Source organism: Nycticebus coucang, chromosome 4 (assembly GCF_027406575.1).
Source record: "Nycticebus coucang isolate mNycCou1 chromosome 4, mNycCou1.pri, whole genome shotgun sequence".
Classification (NCBI taxonomy): Eukaryota; Metazoa; Chordata; class Mammalia; order Primates; family Lorisidae; genus Nycticebus; species Nycticebus coucang.
Genome location: NC_069783.1, coordinates 141080606 through 141096560, shown reverse-complemented (window position 1 = coordinate 141096560; position 15955 = coordinate 141080606). Strand labels below are relative to the sequence as shown.

Below are 15955 nucleotides of genomic sequence, written 5' to 3'. Positions count from 1 at the left end.
ACCTCAAACTCTCGGGCTTAAGTGATTCTCTTGCTTCAGCTCCCCGAATAGCTGGGAGCAGTAGAGTTTTTTGTTGTTGTTTTTGCAGTTTTTGGCCAGGGCCGGGTTTGAACCCACCACCTCCAGTATTGGGGCCAGCGCCCTACTCTTTGGGGTGCTGCCCATTAGAGTATTTTTAATTCCTAAAGAATAATTGCTTAGAGCAGGATTTCTTTATATCGACCCCACTGACACTTTGACCTGGACAATCTTTGTTATGGGGGCTTGTCCTGTGAATTGTGGAATGTTTAACAGCATCCTTGGTTTGTTTTTTCTTTTTTGAGACAGAGTCTCACTTGGTCACCCTTAGTAGAGTGCTGTGACTTCACAGCTCACAGCAACCTCAAACTCTTGAGCTTAAGCAATTCTCTTGCCTCAGCCTCCCAAGTGGCTGGGACTACAGGCACCCACCACAAACCCACCTATTTTTGTTGTTGTTGTAATTATCATTTGGCAGGCCCGGGCTGGGTTCCAAACCACCAACTTGGATGTATGTGGCTGGCACCCTAGCCGCTGAGCTACAGGTGCCGAGCCTTGATCAGCATTATTTATTTTTATTTATTTATTTATTTTTTTAGAGACAGAGTCTTACTTTGTAACCCTCAGTAGAGTGTTGTGGCGTCACAGCTCACAGCAACCTCCAACTCCTGGACTTAGGCGATTCTCTTGCCTCACCCTCCTGATTAGCTGGGACTACAGGTGCCCACCACAATGCCCGGTTATATTTTTGTTGCGGTTTGGCTGGGGCCAGGTTCAAACCTTCCACCCTCGGTATATGGAGCTGGAGCCCTACTCACTGAGCTACAGGTGCCGCCAAATCAGCATAATTTAGAAGTTTAACCATAGGTTTAAGTGTTCCATGAGATCAAAAAGGTTGAAAAACACTATTCTAAACAATAATAGAATATATGGCATAGGTGACGCCTGTGGCTCAGTGAGTAGGCACCAGCCCCATATACCGAGGGTGGCAGGTTCAAACCCAGCCCCGGCCAAACTGCAACAAAAAAATATCCAGGCATTGTGCTGGGTGCCTGTAGTCCCAGCTGCTTGGGAGGCTGAAGCAAGAGAATCGCCTAAGCCCAAGAGCTGGAGGTTTGGAGGTTGCTGTTACCTGTGATGCCATGGCACTCTACCAAGGGCGACAAAGTGAGACTCTGTCTCTAAAAAAAAAAAAAAGTAAGAAACAAAGAAAATACAGTATAGGTTCAGTGCCCGTAGCTCAGTGAATGGGGCACCAGCCGCATACAGCAAGGCTGGCAGGTTAAAACCTGGCCCAGGCCTGTTAAACAACAATGACAACTGCAACCAAAAAATAGCCAGGCATTGTGGTGGGCACCTGTAGTCCCAGCTACTTGGGAGGCTGAGGCAAAAGAATCGCTTAACCCTAAGAGTTTGAGGTTGCTGTGAGCTGTGATGCCACAGCACTCTACTGAGGGTGACATAGTGAGACTCTGTCTCAAAAAAAAAAAGTATAATACAGTAAATACTAGGCAATAGGAATTTTTGCCTCCTTCATAATTTAGGCGACCGTCATCAAGCTGTTTGGTTGTCATTGACTAAACCATCATTATGTGGTATATCACTATTTTGGCACAATTGCTCCGTCTTTCTTTCTTTATATATTTATAGGTCTTTTTTCCTAATTCATTTGAAGGTAAAAGTAAGCTACTAACCTCATCTAAATCTCCCCTAACACTTCAGTGTTCCTCTTAAAGGAATATGGACATTCTCCCAAATAACTGCACTACCACTGTCACACCTAAGAAAGCTAACATTTATTCAGTATAATGATGCCATTTAATAGGTGACTTACATGTAAGTTTTACCATTTGTCCCCAAGATGCCTTTTAAAGCTCATTTGGTTGTCACTTCTCTAGTCTCTACTCATCTAGAACAGGCCTCTGCTCTTTTCTTCTTCTCTTGACTGCCTTTTTGTGAAAAGACCCCAGGTAGTTCCTTCAATTTGTCTAATTGTTTTTTCATGATGAGTGCAGGTTAAATATGTCATCGTCTGTGGGGGGATTTATAGCTTGCTGTAACCTCCAACTCCTGGGCCCAAGAGATCCTTCTGCCTCAGCCTTCTAAGTAGCTGGGACTATCAGCATGTGCCACCACGCCCGGCTAATTGTAGAGACAGTATTTCTCTGTTGCCCACAGTGGGTGCCTTTTTTTTTTTTTTTTTTTTTCCGAGACAGAGTCTTACCTTGGTAGAGTGCCATGGCATCACAGCTCATAGCAACCTCCAACTCTTGGGCTTAAGTGATTCTCTTCCCTCAGCCTCCTAGTAGCTGGGACTACAGGCGCCCACCACTACATCTGTTTTTCGGATTTGGGTTTTTTTTTTGTTAGTTTGTTATCATTGTCATTGTTTAGAAGGCCCTGGCCAGGTTCGAACCCACCAGCCCCAGTACGTGTGGCCAGTGCCCTAACCACTGGGCTACGGGTGCCAAGCTGGGTGGGTGCCCTTTTACTGTGCCTTGTTAGAAGGTTCATGATGCCAGCTTGTGCCCTTGTGCAAGCCAGGAATGGCTTCATGGAATTTTTGAAGGTCATCCATTTTTATTTGTTTATTTTATTTATTTTTGAGACCAAGTCTCATTATGTCCCCCTCAGTAGACTGCTGTAGCATCACAGCTTACAGCAACCTCCACCTCTTGGGCTTAAGCAATTCTCTTGCCTCAGCCTCACAAGTAGCTGGGACTATAGGCGCCCGCCATAAGGCCTGGCTATTTTTCTGTTGTTGGAGTTGTCATTGTTCTTTAGTAGGCCCGGGCCAGGTTCGAACCAGCCTGCCTCAGTGTATGTGGCTGGTGCCCTAACCACTGAGCTACGGACACCGAGCCAAGGTCATCCATTTTTATTTTTTTTTTTTTTATTTTTTTTTTTTTTTGTAGAGACAGAGTCTCACTTTATGGCCCTCGGTAGAGTGCCGTGGCCTCACACAGCTCACAGCAACCTCCAACTCCTGGGCTTAAGCGATTCTCTTGCCTCAGCCTCCCGAGTAGCTGGGACTACAGGCGCCCGCCACAACGCCCGGCTATTTTTATTTTTTGTTGCAGTTTGGCCGGGGCTGGGTTTGAACCCGCCACCCTCGGCATATGGGGCCGGCGCCTTACCGACTGAGCCACAGGCGCCGCCCCGTCATCCATTTTTAGATCCTGCTACTATAATACTTGAAGAAGGATTACTTTGGCATGCAGCCTGTGGTGACCCTGGGACCCCTCAGGCTCCATTAAGTGGCCTGCAGGTAGCCCAATCCCATGTGATATGGACTAGACAGCTAGATCCCAAGGGACAGCCAAGTGGGCTGGCTCATTCATAATGGATGGGTTAGAAGACCTCTCAGCTGTTGCCATGTTTTTGTGGGAGCATCCAAGGAGCACCTTAAAGGGATGGATTATAATTGTATAAATACGCATATCACATATCCCTTCACTTAACCTGTACGAGTGAAGGATGCCCAGAGAGACCTCCAGATGTTGTCAGGGCCGGGGTAGTTCTATTTTCCATCCTGGTGCTCTGTTGGAATTGAAATTTGTACATTCCAGAAATAGCTTTGGTATATGGACTAGGAAAGAAGAAAGACTGAGGGAGTGTAGAATGCCGGCAAGACCATAGACCCCATGCCGGGGAAGGAAAGAACAGACACATGGCTGAGCCTTGGGCAGCAGCTGGCACTGCTTGTGGAGTGGTGAGTGGGCTTAAAGGAGGGTCTTTGTGGGCCCACTGCCATAGCCTGGGGACCTGGGACCAGAGACATGGAGAAACGCACCAAGCAGACTGGTGCCAATATAAGGAGAAGGCTGGGCTGTGGGTAAGGCACCAATATGTGCCAAAATACAGACCTGGCATAGTCTAAGCTCTGCGAGGGCTGAGTGCTATTTTCCACGGAGAGATCCCAAAGTGAAAAGGGTTAGGGAAGGGGTGCTGGGCTTAAGCCTCAGGTTTGCTTGTGTTTCAAGCACAGTTTCCCTGACAGTAATGCAACTCATTTTCTAATTTCACTCACATAATGACAGTCCATGATGTATGATGGTTCGACTCAATGATTTTTCGACTTTATAATAGTGTGAAAATGATAGGTGTTCAGTATGCTTCTTGGTTTGCAATGGGGCTACATCTAAATAAGCCCACTGTACTTTTGACTTAACTATTTTCAACACACGATGGGTTTATCAGGATGTAACCCCTTTGAAAAGCAGCATCTGTATATTCATTTTGGTACAAATGAAAATATTGGTAACTAGCCTGATAACACTAATAAAGCTAATTAGGGTGAAGTTAATGTGGTAATTTATGGCAAAGCGTGAAGGTAAAGAATATGAAGTAAATAAGAGCATAGATGGCCCAGGGATCTGGCAGGAATTGTGCAAGTGATTGGAGAGCAGCTAGTCCTGGGTGACAAAGATTGGAGGATGGGTGGACCTGTGGCAGCCTCTGGAACAGGTTTCGTGGCAGGCTGTGGGCAGCCACTCTGGCCCTGCAGATTGGATCTGCCTTCCACGACAGGATTTTCAGTGGTGTAGGGAAAGAGCAGCCAGCCTGATCCAGTGGGACTTTCTGAGAGGTCTTTCAGGAGTTGCTTCCGCCTGCCTTACTCCCCTCCTATCCTCTCTTGGTCTTGTTCTGGCTGTCCATGGGTCCTGGGCTGTGGCAAGTGGTGCAGGGCTGCAGGTGCATGTCCCGGGTGGGGCATGGGCCACCAACAGGCTTTGCAGGGCCCTCTCCCCAGCCCCCTTCACGGCTGCATCTGTCTCTTTCCTCCACAGGGGGAGGGGTTGCACCAACTACGCGAGGCTTTGAAGATTTTAGCTGAGAGGGTTTTAATCTTGGAAACAATGATTGGGCTCTATGGTGAGTAGAGACAGACAGGCGGACAGACAGCCCAGCCCCTGCCTGCCAGCCTTCCCCAAGTCCTCCTGGGGTAGAACTGGCCTGAGCCAAGTCATGAGGCTGCAGAAGGTGCAGTGTGGCACCTTCTTGTGCCCCAGCCAAGTGTGGGCCTGAGAAGCCATGACTACTTGGCCTGCAATGACTGGTCCCCTCCTCCACAGGTGGGGGATCCACCACAGTGGTCAGACCTCAGCATCCAGGCATTGTGGGTAGTGTGGTTTCCAGGCCTGCAAGGAACAAGGGATGACAGATTTTGAGTTTGGAAAAAATTACAAGCACTTGACCCAAACTCCAGACCCACAGGGGACTATGGGTGACAGAGCCAGACTCCCATAGTACACGGAATTGTAGGTAATGAAGTCAGAGCCCAGGCCCACAGCAAGATTATGGGTGAGGGACCCAGGCTTCCAGCTCTAGAAAAATCAGGAGAGTCAGTCTCTAGGCCCTTAGGACAGTAGACCGTGGAGCTAGACTCCAGAAGTATAGGAAGCTGTAGGTAACAGAGCCCAGCTCAGGTCCCGGGGGGACCACCTGCTAGTTCTGACCTTCCTGCCTCATAAGCCCCCAGAAGCTCTCACAGGGCAGACTTCCCTAGCCTCAAGTATCTCCCTTACAGTTCCCCCTTTGATCCTCCTAACTGGCTCTGCAGGTCCCTTTGAGGGCCAGAGAGACCCCAGGCATTCACCCAACAATCCCCCACTTACCTGGTCACTTGAGGAGCCAGGCAAGCCCTGTCCCCACTTTAGAAGTGGAGATTGAGGTCTCAATAGAGAGTCACACCCACACTCCTGCCCTGAAGCCAGCTAGCAGTGCCCTCCCGTCCTCCCCAGCCCAGCCCTTGGAGGCCAGACTCGCACCGTCTGCTCTTCTCGATCTCCCATCAGGCTCCTAGCTTACAGAGCTTCCTGCAGCAGCAGGCTCAGCTGGAGCTCCTGGCCAGACGAGTCACCCTGCTGGAAGCCATCATCTGGCCAGGTAATGGCAGGGTGGGCAGGCAGGGATAGCCCCTTCCAGGAAAGGCCTGGGAAGGGCCTAGGCTTGCGGAAGGCGCCTTCCAATGCTTGTCCAGACCAATGAACATTTACTCTTCATCCTTCCATACGTCCAACAGATGGTGCCTGGCATAGAGAAGGCTCTGGTGACTAGCTCTTAAGTGAATGAGCACCTACTCTCAGCCAGGCACCTTACTGGCACAGAATTCACCAAATAAGAGATACAGCCCTGCCCTCATGGAGCTTAGGATAGGGAACTGGGGAGAGCCCTGGCACTGGCAGGGAAACCCAAGGGGAAGTATCTCACAGTGTAGTGACTACAGACAGCCTTGGGCATACAGAAGTGCTTCTGGCCCAGGCCTGGGGGAAGTCAAAGGGGGTCTCAGGGACAGTTTCTTGGAGATGATATCTAAGGGGAAGGATCTGGGGAGAGCGAACAGCATGGGCAAAGGCCAAGAGACCAGAAAGAGCCTAGGGGCTGGAGAATCTGGTAGGGCCTAGATTGAAAAGGTGCTAGAAGGCAACCTGGGGAGGGTACAGGAGGTTAGACCCCAGGTAAGCAGTACCTGCCCCTGTGCCTGGCTCCTCGGGTTGAGGCTGAAGAGGTCTCATCCCATTAAACTGGAGCCTATGGCTAGCCCTGGAGAGAGGACAGGATTGGCTACCCTAGGGGCTGGCTCCATTCATCACCTACCCAACTGCCCTATTCACAGCTCATTGAGCAATCAATCAGTGCACAGAGACTTTGACATCATGTCCAACCTTGAATCTATTTTACAGACAGAAAGAGGTCCCAGGCAAGAAGCATGGTCAAGGTTGGAGCCAACCCTCCTTCGTTCAGCAGGAGGTTTCCAGGGAACATCTACTGAGTGCTAGGCCTGGTTGGTGCTGAGGCCCTTGAGACCAGATAGGTCCCTGCCTTGGGGAGCTGCCTGCTGAGTGGCAGGGAAAGGCCTATGGGAGCACCAGAGGATGTGAATGAGGAGCAGTCACTTCTCATGGGGGGCTGGAGAAGTCTCCTTGGCAAAGGAGACATTGGCATGGAGTTCTAGAAGACTCCTGTGAGTGGGCCAGGTGACGGAGTAGGAAGGACAGCTATTGCAGTGTCTCATATAAGCAGAAGCCTAGAGGTTGGAAAGTGTGTAGTGTCTGAAAGCTCCTCCCACCATGCCCATGGCTTCTCTAACCTCTAGAAACATCAACCATCTCCCAGACCACCTCCCCTCTTATAGGGAGGGACCAAGGACCAAATCTTGGTCTTTCAGTACTTTTTTAGGTGTGCCTTACCTCCTCTCCTGGCAGGATTGGGGCAGGAGCTAGACAGGACACATTTGGGCCACTGTGGCCCTGGATCTCTCTCTCCTTGCCTTCAGCTGGCTCTGTCTCTGACAGGATAGGGAGGAAGTGCCAGGTACCTGGGAAAGCTCATGCCCACTGTCAGTGGCCATGAGCCTGGGAGAGTGGCCCCTTGATCTTGGGTTGGAGTCTGGAGGGAGAGATGCAGGAGGGGAAGAACAGAGCTAGGACACTCCCAGTTGGCCCAGCATACACAGCAGGTGCTAACTAAAGACCCAGATGGGGTTCACATTTAGGTTAAAATCAATAAAGAAGATAATATCAGCTACCCCATTAAGATAATATCTACCCCAAGAAGATAATAACAGCTACCACATGTCTGGCCCACCGTGGCTGAGGGAGTTACGTTGTTTGACACCAGGTGGGCAAAACCATGCCCATTTTACAGATGAAGAAACAGAGGTTCAGAGGGCTCATATGGCTCCCTTAAGGTCATAGGGAAAGCAGAAAGGTCCACCCTAGGTCTCTCCTTTATTAAGTTCTGGCTTCTTTCACTCCGTCAATAAAGGTTTGCTTATACCACCACTCAGCCAGGCACTAAGTGGGATCCAGAAGAAATTGAGGGCCCTGAAATTGATTGTGTCAGTATAGCATCTCATAGCAAACTCATAATGACCAGACATGCAGGAGTCTTGGGTCAAGGCCACACTGACCTTCCCCAAAGTTGTATGGTAGTGTTTAGTGGTCAGTAGAGGTTAGTGGCAGAGTCTAACCTGGAACCTCCTGAGCCTTTTCCCCCAATGGGTAGCCTAGCCCAAGTGGGTCTGTTCCCTAGCTCAGTTTACCTACCTACAAAATGAGGACGATTCAGGATACACCTCCACCCCCAAATGAGGAATAGATAAAAAGAACTATACTTTTTAATGGAGTCTTTGCTATGTACTAAACACTTCATAAATATAATGGATCTGGTTACCCCACTTGACAAAGCAGAAATGAACTATAAATACCCTGAGAGCTCTCACTGGATTGTGGGGCTAAGTCCTGGTGGGAGGCACTAACCAGCCTGCAGACCCTCTTCTTTCCTACAGCTCTGCTCCCAGAGAGCAGGTAGATTACCGTGTCCTTCCACCCCCCCAGAGGGCCAAGAGGAGGTGAGCACCCCATATGGACCCCCTAACACAGCCTTTCTCCTTCTCCTTCCCTCCAGCAGAACCAGAGCTGGGGTCTGGGGCAGGCCCTGCTGGCACAGGGACCCCCAGCCTCCTTCGGGGCAAGAGGGGAGGACACACAGCCAACTACCGGATCGTGGCCCCTAGGAGCCGGAATGAGAGAGGCTGAGGGCGGTGCGGCCCCTGGGGTGGATCAGGCCAGGCTTCCCATCCTAGCCTGGACTCAGCCAGCTGCCTCCAGGGACCGCCTGTCGGTATTTATTAACATCCTCAGGGTCTCTTCTGCCATCCACGTCTTAGGGGTGGACAGGTCTTGGTCCTGGCACCTCACATACATATGAGGCTGAGCAGGGACAAGGGCCCAAGCTACAGATAAGAGGTGAGGCCTGGGCCTCAGTTTCCCTGTGTGAAAAGAGGTGATGTGAGCCTTCAAAGTCAAAGTCTCCTTATCTTCTCATCAGCTATGTACCCATCCCCAAAGACACTAGGAAGTAGGGAGCCAGAAGCGAATGACCAGAAGGGGCCTCTTCCCCAGCCAAACAGTGGGGAGTGCCCCTGCAACCCACCTAATTTCCAATGCTGGGTTCTCAACCCTGAGGTCAGGCTGCCTCGTCCTTGTCCTTGACTGGATTATGGGGGGTCCTCACCTCATTTCTGCCCCCAGTCCTTCCCCAGTGGCCCGGTGGGAGGGTGGGGACATGGAGAGGAAGGGGCCATTTGCTCCCATCAGCATGTGTGACAGATCAGGAGGTGGCTATGTCCTGTCCAATAAAAGCCCTCACCTGATCTCACCTAGCCTGGTCTCAATGTGTGCTCAGATGGGGGCAGCTGAGAAGGGCTGTCCAAGCTGAGGACAGGATGGGCAGAAATTAGCCGGAAACAAGCAGGGAACAGTGCTCTGTGCTGGCAACACAGCCTCCTGGAGGAAGAGGCTGTACAGTGCAGGGCAAGAACCGTGTCTCTGGACATCAAGGAGCAGCTCTCCCACAACTGTTCATTCGTTGTTCACTCATTCATTAATTCCAACACAGAGGAGTCAGACACAACTACTACCTCCAAAGAGGTCCAGGTTGAAAATCAAATGGATTTTTATTCTAAATAGTACCAGGGCAACAATGCTGGGGGACCAATCCTGCCCCCAGAGTGCCTCCATACCCCTATGGCCCTCAGACTACCTACCCACAGGCCAAAGGGCCTGGTGCTCCTGCCCTCTGCCTGGGCTATGGGGGCCCAGGGCCCTCAGGATGGGCAGGCCCACGTTTCCCCTCAGTTACCAGGGCCTCTGTGCCCACCTGCCCCCCAACCAGCAGTGACACTGCACCCTCCACACGGCCTGTGGCTGCGAGTGCCACCACTGCCTGCTCCGTGGGGAAACCCATGCGCTCCAGCTGCTGTAGCCTGTGAGGGGGAATTGGGGGGGCAAGGAGAGAGTGTCAAGGCCACCTCCAGCCCCCCCACCAGAGTACCCCATCCCTGCCTACCCCACCTTACCGCAGAGAGGAGACAGAGGACTTGGGAAGCCATGGTGGGCCCTGGGCTGACCCATCAAGGAGTGAAGCCTGGATCCCTTCCTGTAGCATCTGTTCTTCCAGGGCTGCCCACAGTGGAGTCCCTGGGGAGCAGTTCGCTGCAGCCCAGGCCAGGCCCACTGAGGAGCCCTCCCAGGTCGGCTGTACAGGTCTCAGGCCCGGTGGGAACATGGCTAAGCCTTCACTTTGGGACCAGAGGCCAGGGGAGGCCACATAAGGAGGTCTGGGGATGGGTGGCCTGGAGGAGCAGAAGAGAGCCTGAATGTGGCGCTGCCCCAGCATCCACAGCTAGGCCAGTGTCACCAGTGTCATCCTCACCTCACTCTGGCAGGATCAGTGACAGGCAGCTCAGCCAGGCTGCCCAAGGTGGGAAAGAGCCTCAGTGGCCAGCACACTGCCAGGGTCCGGCACAAGATGCCCTCCTGAAGCGCCTGCAGCCACTGTTCTGAGAGCTCCAGCCACTGGAAGGCCCCAGTGGCATCTGTCTGCCCAGGGCAGGGCAGCTGGTCAAGGAAAACCAAAACTGGCCAGAGGTAGGCCCACACTGCATGCCAGCCCCGCTGTACGAATGGCACGTGCTGGCCATTCCCTTGTGTCTCTTCACGACAGCCCAATAAGCAACAGCATCCTCCTGGTCAGCAGTGGAGGCTCAGAGAGGAAAAGGGACCTGGCACACCTAAATGTGCCTCACCCCAAACCCTGAGCTCATCCCCTGCTTCCCCCACCCCTGACCCACTCTTCCAGAGCTCTGTGTGCCTGATGAGGTCTGTGACTTCTCCCAAGCCCCCTTTCACCTTCAGCCAGGCCAATGTGCTCCTCATTCAGACAGGCCTGGGCAGCTGGTGTCCCCAATCCAAGACAGACGCCTCCCTTGAAAGCCACAACTGTAAGGGGTCAGCCTATTTTCGTTGGCAGTGTTTCCCCTGACTGGTATTAAGCATCTTGGGAACAAAAGTCTGTGTTTAAGCCACCTGCACTCCTGGCCACGTATCACTGCCTCTCCCTTTCCAAAGTCCCTGCCTGCCCCCAGCCCTAGCCTTTGTACCATCTGCCCACTCTTTTTACTTCTCTTCACTGAACGCCCTCCTCTTGCATGGAAGTCCAAGTGTGTGCCACCTCAGTCCTCCAAGGCTTCCCCAAAGCCCTTTAAGTTGTAATTGGCACCTCCACCTGGCCATGAGCTCCTAGTCCCCAACCCAGAGCGTGGCCCAAAGGAGGACTCAGAGGTGCTCCTCCAATGTGTGCACAGCATCCTGGCATTGCTCAGACCTCACTCCACTGTCCCACTTCCTTTCCAGGCACTCACAGAACCTACACGTCCCGACAGGCCCTGGACTCAGGCAAAGGATACAGGCCAGGCCAGCAAGGAGACCACAAAGAAGCTGCAGGAAGGGTGGCTCAGAGCTGAGCAGCGGGGTCAGGGCAAGAAGCAGCCATGGCAGCAGCCATGATGGCAGCAGCCCATGGGGCTGTCTAGAGCAGTGACCCTGCCCAGCCAACATGGCTAGGTGCACAGGCATGTATCCACAGCCACCAGCTGCGCTGGACACCCCAAGGCCTGCCAGCAGTATAGCCAGCAGCCCAGTGGCCAGGGCAAGCAGGACGGAGGAGTGCAGGAACCGCAGTGTGCCCAGGTGGCACTCCTGTTGCCAACCCAGGGCAGGTAGAAGCAGCAGGCTCAGGAGCAGGCTTGGCAGGGCCGTGTGGCCCAGGGCATGGGTCAGCAGCCGGTGCACTAGGGGGCAGAAGGTACTTATGTGCCAAATTTGAGGCCCCAACCTCGGAGGCTAGCCCAAGTGTGCCAGGCTGGGGGTTACATTCCAGTGCCACCTGTCCAGCCAGCCCTCACCCAGTCCACCCACCACTGGCACTTAATCATTGAAAGAGGGGACTAAGGGCTACCAAACACTGTGCTTCATTAAACAGAACAAGCCTGACCCACCACTCCATCTTCTCAATAGTAACCTAGTAGTGAGTGCTCACTACATCCCAGGCAGCAGGAAGGTGCTTCAGTTAACCCTATTAAGAACAGGAGTTCTGATGAGATTGCCTGCTCCAATCCTGGGGCTATCCCATTCCGCCAAGCTGTGTGACCTTGGACAAATCACTCTGAGAGTCATTTGGGTTCCTCAAATGTAAACTGGAGCTGTTGTTCTTATTGGGGCACAGGTGCTCAGCTGGGGTCACTCCTTGAACTCCCCAAACCTATTCCCCATCCTCATGCTTAGCTAAAAGTCTTAGGTCCTGTTTCAAGGGAAGCTGTCAGAAAGGAATTCCTATTCACAGGTTCCCACACCACCTTGCTGGCTCCTCTGCTGGGTCCTGTCTTCCCTTGACTGTGGGTGAGCTGGGCATACTCCTGTCTAGGGCCAACCTTCCCCAGGGCACTGGATCTTATCCCTGCTTGACCACAGCAGGATACACACTGCTCCTACCAACTGATCTCAGGCCTGACAGCAAGTTCCTGCCTCCTCCAAGGTCCATGTGGCTGGTCCTCACCCTGCCAGGGGTCCAGTAGCAGCTCCGGAGCCAGGGTGAGGCTGGGGCCAGCCCCCACCAACCACAGGCTGCTCAGCACCAGTATTAGGGCTGAAGAGGCAAGAGGCAGTGCCGGGGACAGGAGGCCAGGGGGGCCTGGGGCACACATAGCTTGGTTGAGGGTGGTCCTGGTGCCAGGTGCTGGGGGTAAAGGAAAACATAACTATAGTCATTAATGCAGCTTTTATCTGACACACTCTCAACTACCTTACTAACAGCCCCATTTCACAGAGGTGGAAACAGGCCAGAGAGGCAGACTCAGCAACCTGGCTGTAATAGAGCTCAGACCCTAACCAGGTGCTTACTAGTCATTTTGCCTATGTATGAGGAGGAACAGGGGACAAGCATGAAGAGATGAGTCCTGATAGGCCCTGAAGTCTTGAGTGGGAGGCGCAGGGCAAGGGATGCTGAAATGGGGCCATGGACTCTCACAGAGAGGGGCACAGCCCCCCAGGACAAATTCAGGACCATCTCTAGCCCTCTTCTGTCTCCATCTCTCCTCCATTGTACCCAGCCTTAAGGCTCCAGATGACCTTAACTGCCCTTCACCAGGAGTGGGGGCCAGTCAATGCACTGATTGATGGGGAAGAGCAGGAGTGCAGGAGGAGCAGCAGGTATCCCACACCCTGAGCCATACTAAGAGATCTGGAACTGCGACATTCCCTTCCTCCCCAGCCCAGAGTACAAGGGGTCTGGGCCTAGCCCCCTTTGCACTGAAAGGTTCCAGCATTCACTCTACCTCTTTCTGCTATGTGTCCCCAGGCAAATGTCCCAACCTCTGAGCCTCTCCTTCCTCACCTGTAAAATAGGGATTAGGAAAATCTCTTCCTGGCCAGGTGCAGTATTAACACCTCTAATCCCAGTGCTCTGGGAGGCCAAGGTAGGAGGATTGCTTGAGGCCAGGAGTTCAAGACCAGCCTGGGCAACAGTGCCTTGCTGATCCCAGCTTTGACCTTCAAACACAGCCATTTCTTGTCCACAAAGTAAGGCTCTTTCTCCTCTGTGTTCCCATTTGCCTTGAGCCTGTCCCCCATACCCCACTGGAACTTTTTTCAACCCTGGTCAGGACTCTTTGTCCCAGAACTCCCACTGGGCTGATTCATGACAGGAAGCAGGATACCAGAGAAACATGAAGGTGCTTAATCTGTCCCTTGCCAAGGGTATTCTCTGTATCTACCAGTTTCCTGCAGGAAAAATGAGGAAAGCTCTCCTGTCCCTGCCTAAAATGTCCTTTCCTCCGTCTCTCCAATGGGCAAACTCCTACTCACCCTATGAAGCCCATCCCAAATGTCTCCTTCTCCTCCTCTGGCCCCCCACATCATGAATCTTATCTTATGAACACAGGTTGGCCTGTCTCCCTAGGCAGCTGGGGGTAATAGCTCCTTTTAACTCATCCCCAAGTACCACAGGGTTATTCCAGCACACAGCTGGTGCTTGATGTGTATTCACTGCAAGAAAGAGGTTAGCTTGGCTCCTGGTCCTGCTGAGGGATTTGAGGGTGAGCCCTGCCCTTTGCTGGGCCTGGGCACCCACCTAGGGGGCTGGGCTGAGATCCAAGAAAGTAGGCAGATGGCATCCTTGCCTGGAAGCAGCATCTGGGACCAAGGCAGCCACTGCAAGCGTCCTCACACCATTTCCCCTGAACCCAAGGTACTTCAGCAAGGGTGAAGGACTTGGGCATGGACACTCAGAACTGGGACCTGAGCCCTCAGGACCTCAGTTTCTTCAACCTATAAACCGTGGCTATACCATCAGGCCCTGCCTATCTTACTGGGAAGCCAGGACAGAATGGGAAGACAAGGACAAGGAAGACTCTTCCGGGTGGTGGGCAGAGTGGGGGGTCCCAGGGTCTGCTTGGGTCGAAATCAGCTTTGTGATTTTGGAAAGATACTCAAATTCCTTGGGCCTCAGTTTCCCCTTCTGTAAAAACAAAGGTATTGGACACAGGAAGATTAAAAGGGCCTTCTCAACCTCGACCGTTACTGGGGCGGAGGACGGGTGCGGGCAGGTCTCGGGGCCCGGAGCGGCGTTCGGGGCTTCCCACCCAGCCGGCCGGCCTCGGCCCCCTCCCCCGTCGGCCCCGGCCACGCGTCCGGGGTACTCACTGCGGAGCGCGCCCCCCACCCCGAAGGCCAGGCGGGGATCGCGGCTGGGAGTCGGGACTTTATCTCCAGACCGCGACCCGGGAACCCTGAACCCCTTCAGCGTACACCTAGACGCATGACCCCGGCCCTCTGGCCGGCGTGCCACCTCCCTACCACCACCCCCGCCGCCAGCCGATTAGTCAGCAGTTGTTCTAGGCCTGGGTCCCTTCCCCCAGCCCTTCCGCCAGTCTCCGTTTCCCTCCAGGGAAGACTCTTCAGAGACGGTCCCTTAGAGCCAGCGGACGTAACCACTCCAAACCACCTAGCTTCGTGTAGAGAATCGCTCCGGCTTCACCGAGATCCATTACCCAATGCTGAGGCCCCTTAGGTGCTATTTTGGGCCGAGAATCGCGTCCCCCGCTCTTTAGAGAGGATTGGAACTAGAGCTGCGGATGTGAAGAACGAAAAAGCAGTGGTGCATCGTTCCTTACCGCACCCCCGTGGCCTGGCCCGATGGTAGCGCCCGAGGTTGCGGGTTTTGCGCCTGCGCAGTGCGGCGCCTAGAGGGAAAGCGAGAGGGAGACGGACGTTGAGAGAACGAGGAGGAAGGAGAGAAAATGGCGTCCACGGGTAAGTGTGGTGGAACTGCGGTCGTGCTGGCGACAGCCGGGACGCCCAAACGAGGGGCCACTTATCTCTAGGGGTGGTGGGGACGAATAAGTGGAGTTGCCCAGAAGGGTTTGAGGTACCCGCCGCGGTTCGACGAGTTCAGGGACCCGCGTTTCCCTCCCCTCCCCCCACCGGGCGAGCCGATTCTGGAACCTTCCGGCGCGCGGGGGGCTTGCGGCGGTGGGGGCGCGGGGGGCCTGTTTTGGTCTCCATTGTGCGGCGGTCGTCGAGCCCCGCGCTGCGGGCAGCCCGCCACGTGGGCGGAGCCTGTGGCCTCCGCGGCCCCGCGTGAGGCGGGGGGTATCGGTCCGGGCTTTGGGCCGGTCCCCCCGAAACCGGCGGGAGAGCCCGGAAGGCAGCTGGAGAAACTGCGGGCCTGCTGCCTCTGTGACGCTCCCTTCCCGGTGTTCAGGCATCTAGCCCTACCCCGAGGGCGACTCTTTTTCCCTGAGAAACCCAAAGGGAAAAAGCAAATAAACAAAAAGGGCATCACGGATTTGCGAGCCGAGGGGCGCCGGCCTATCAGCTGGAGCCCCGTCATCTTTACGGCCTGGTCGGCTTCTAGCTCCAAGCCGGACTTGTAGACTGAATTTGTGCACCCCCTGTAGGGCCCCCTAATTTACCGTGTCCTTGGGCTTTTCGGTTTTTATCGTTGTTAACCCCCACCTCCTTTTTTCTCTAAAAAGTAATTACTTGGCTTCCCAGGGCCCTTTTTCTGCAAACGCCGAGGGACATCCGTTGTA

The 15955-nt window shown here is 53.6% G+C and overlaps 3 protein-coding genes across 19 annotated transcripts in view; 2 read left to right on the top strand and 1 right to left on the bottom strand.

The window, feature by feature from the left end:
• The window catches only part of EMID1 (EMI domain containing 1), a 52505-nt gene extending 43310 nt beyond the window's left edge, over window positions 1–9195 (top strand). Inside the window, exons 15-16 of one of the 7 annotated variants that reach the window (XM_053588826.1) lie at window positions 5817–5907; window positions 8434–8700. In XM_053588826.1, coding sequence (XP_053444801.1) covers window positions 5817–5907; window positions 8434–8561 — 219 coding nt within the window. In that variant the 3' untranslated portion in view covers window positions 8562–8700. Of the gene's footprint in view, window positions 1–4808; window positions 4894–5816; window positions 5908–8430 lie in introns of those variants that run through there. The other 6 variants (XM_053588825.1, XM_053588828.1, XM_053588827.1 and 3 more) reach the window with 6 other exon arrangements.
• Window positions 9196–9462: 267 nt separating this feature from the next.
• On the bottom strand, window positions 9463–15052 carry RHBDD3 (rhomboid domain containing 3). Of its 7 annotated transcripts, none has more exons than XM_053588836.1 (7): window positions 15035–15052; window positions 13199–13257; window positions 12421–12600; window positions 11273–11656; window positions 10240–10402; window positions 9884–10159; window positions 9463–9790 (listed from the first exon to the last, which is right to left on the bottom strand). In XM_053588836.1, exons 3-7 carry the CDS (start codon window positions 12566–12568, stop codon window positions 9613–9615), a joined length of 1149 nt encoding a protein of 382 aa, XP_053444811.1. In that variant the 5' UTR covers window positions 12569–12600; window positions 13199–13257; window positions 15035–15052; the 3' UTR covers window positions 9463–9612. The 7 variants fall into 7 exon arrangements, with proteins under 7 accessions (XP_053444811.1, XP_053444808.1, XP_053444806.1 ...); XM_053588833.1 differs by lacking the exon at window positions 15035–15052 and adding an exon at window positions 13993–14773; XM_053588831.1 differs by lacking the exons at window positions 13199–13257; window positions 15035–15052 and adding exons at window positions 13993–14379; window positions 14565–14773.
• Window positions 15038–15955, top strand: part of EWSR1 (EWS RNA binding protein 1) — a 39034-nt gene continuing 38116 nt past the window's right edge. For 3 of the 5 annotated variants that reach the window (XM_053588821.1, XM_053588818.1, XM_053588822.1), the window contains exon 1: window positions 15092–15173. In XM_053588821.1, coding sequence (XP_053444796.1) covers window positions 15161–15173 — 13 coding nt within the window. In that variant the 5' untranslated portion in view covers window positions 15092–15160. Of the gene's footprint in view, window positions 15174–15955 lie in introns of all 5 variants that reach the window. The other 2 variants (XM_053588817.1, XM_053588816.1) reach the window with 1 other exon arrangement.

Bases quoted from the DNA above. Each gene is read 5' to 3' on its own strand.
- RHBDD3 (XM_053588830.1), bottom strand. From the start codon at position 14,140: ATGCCCAAGTCCTTCACCCTTGCTGAAGTACCTTGGGTTCAGGGGAAA. The intron at 11,657-12,420 runs GTGAGGACCAGC...TCTGCCCCCTAG, and splicing joins GCTACTGGACCCCTGGCAGG to TGCACCGGCTGCTGACCCAT. The intron at 10,403-11,272 runs GTATCCTTTGCC...CTGGGCAGACAG, and splicing joins TCTCCTTGCTGGCCTGGCCT to ATGCCACTGGGGCCTTCCAG.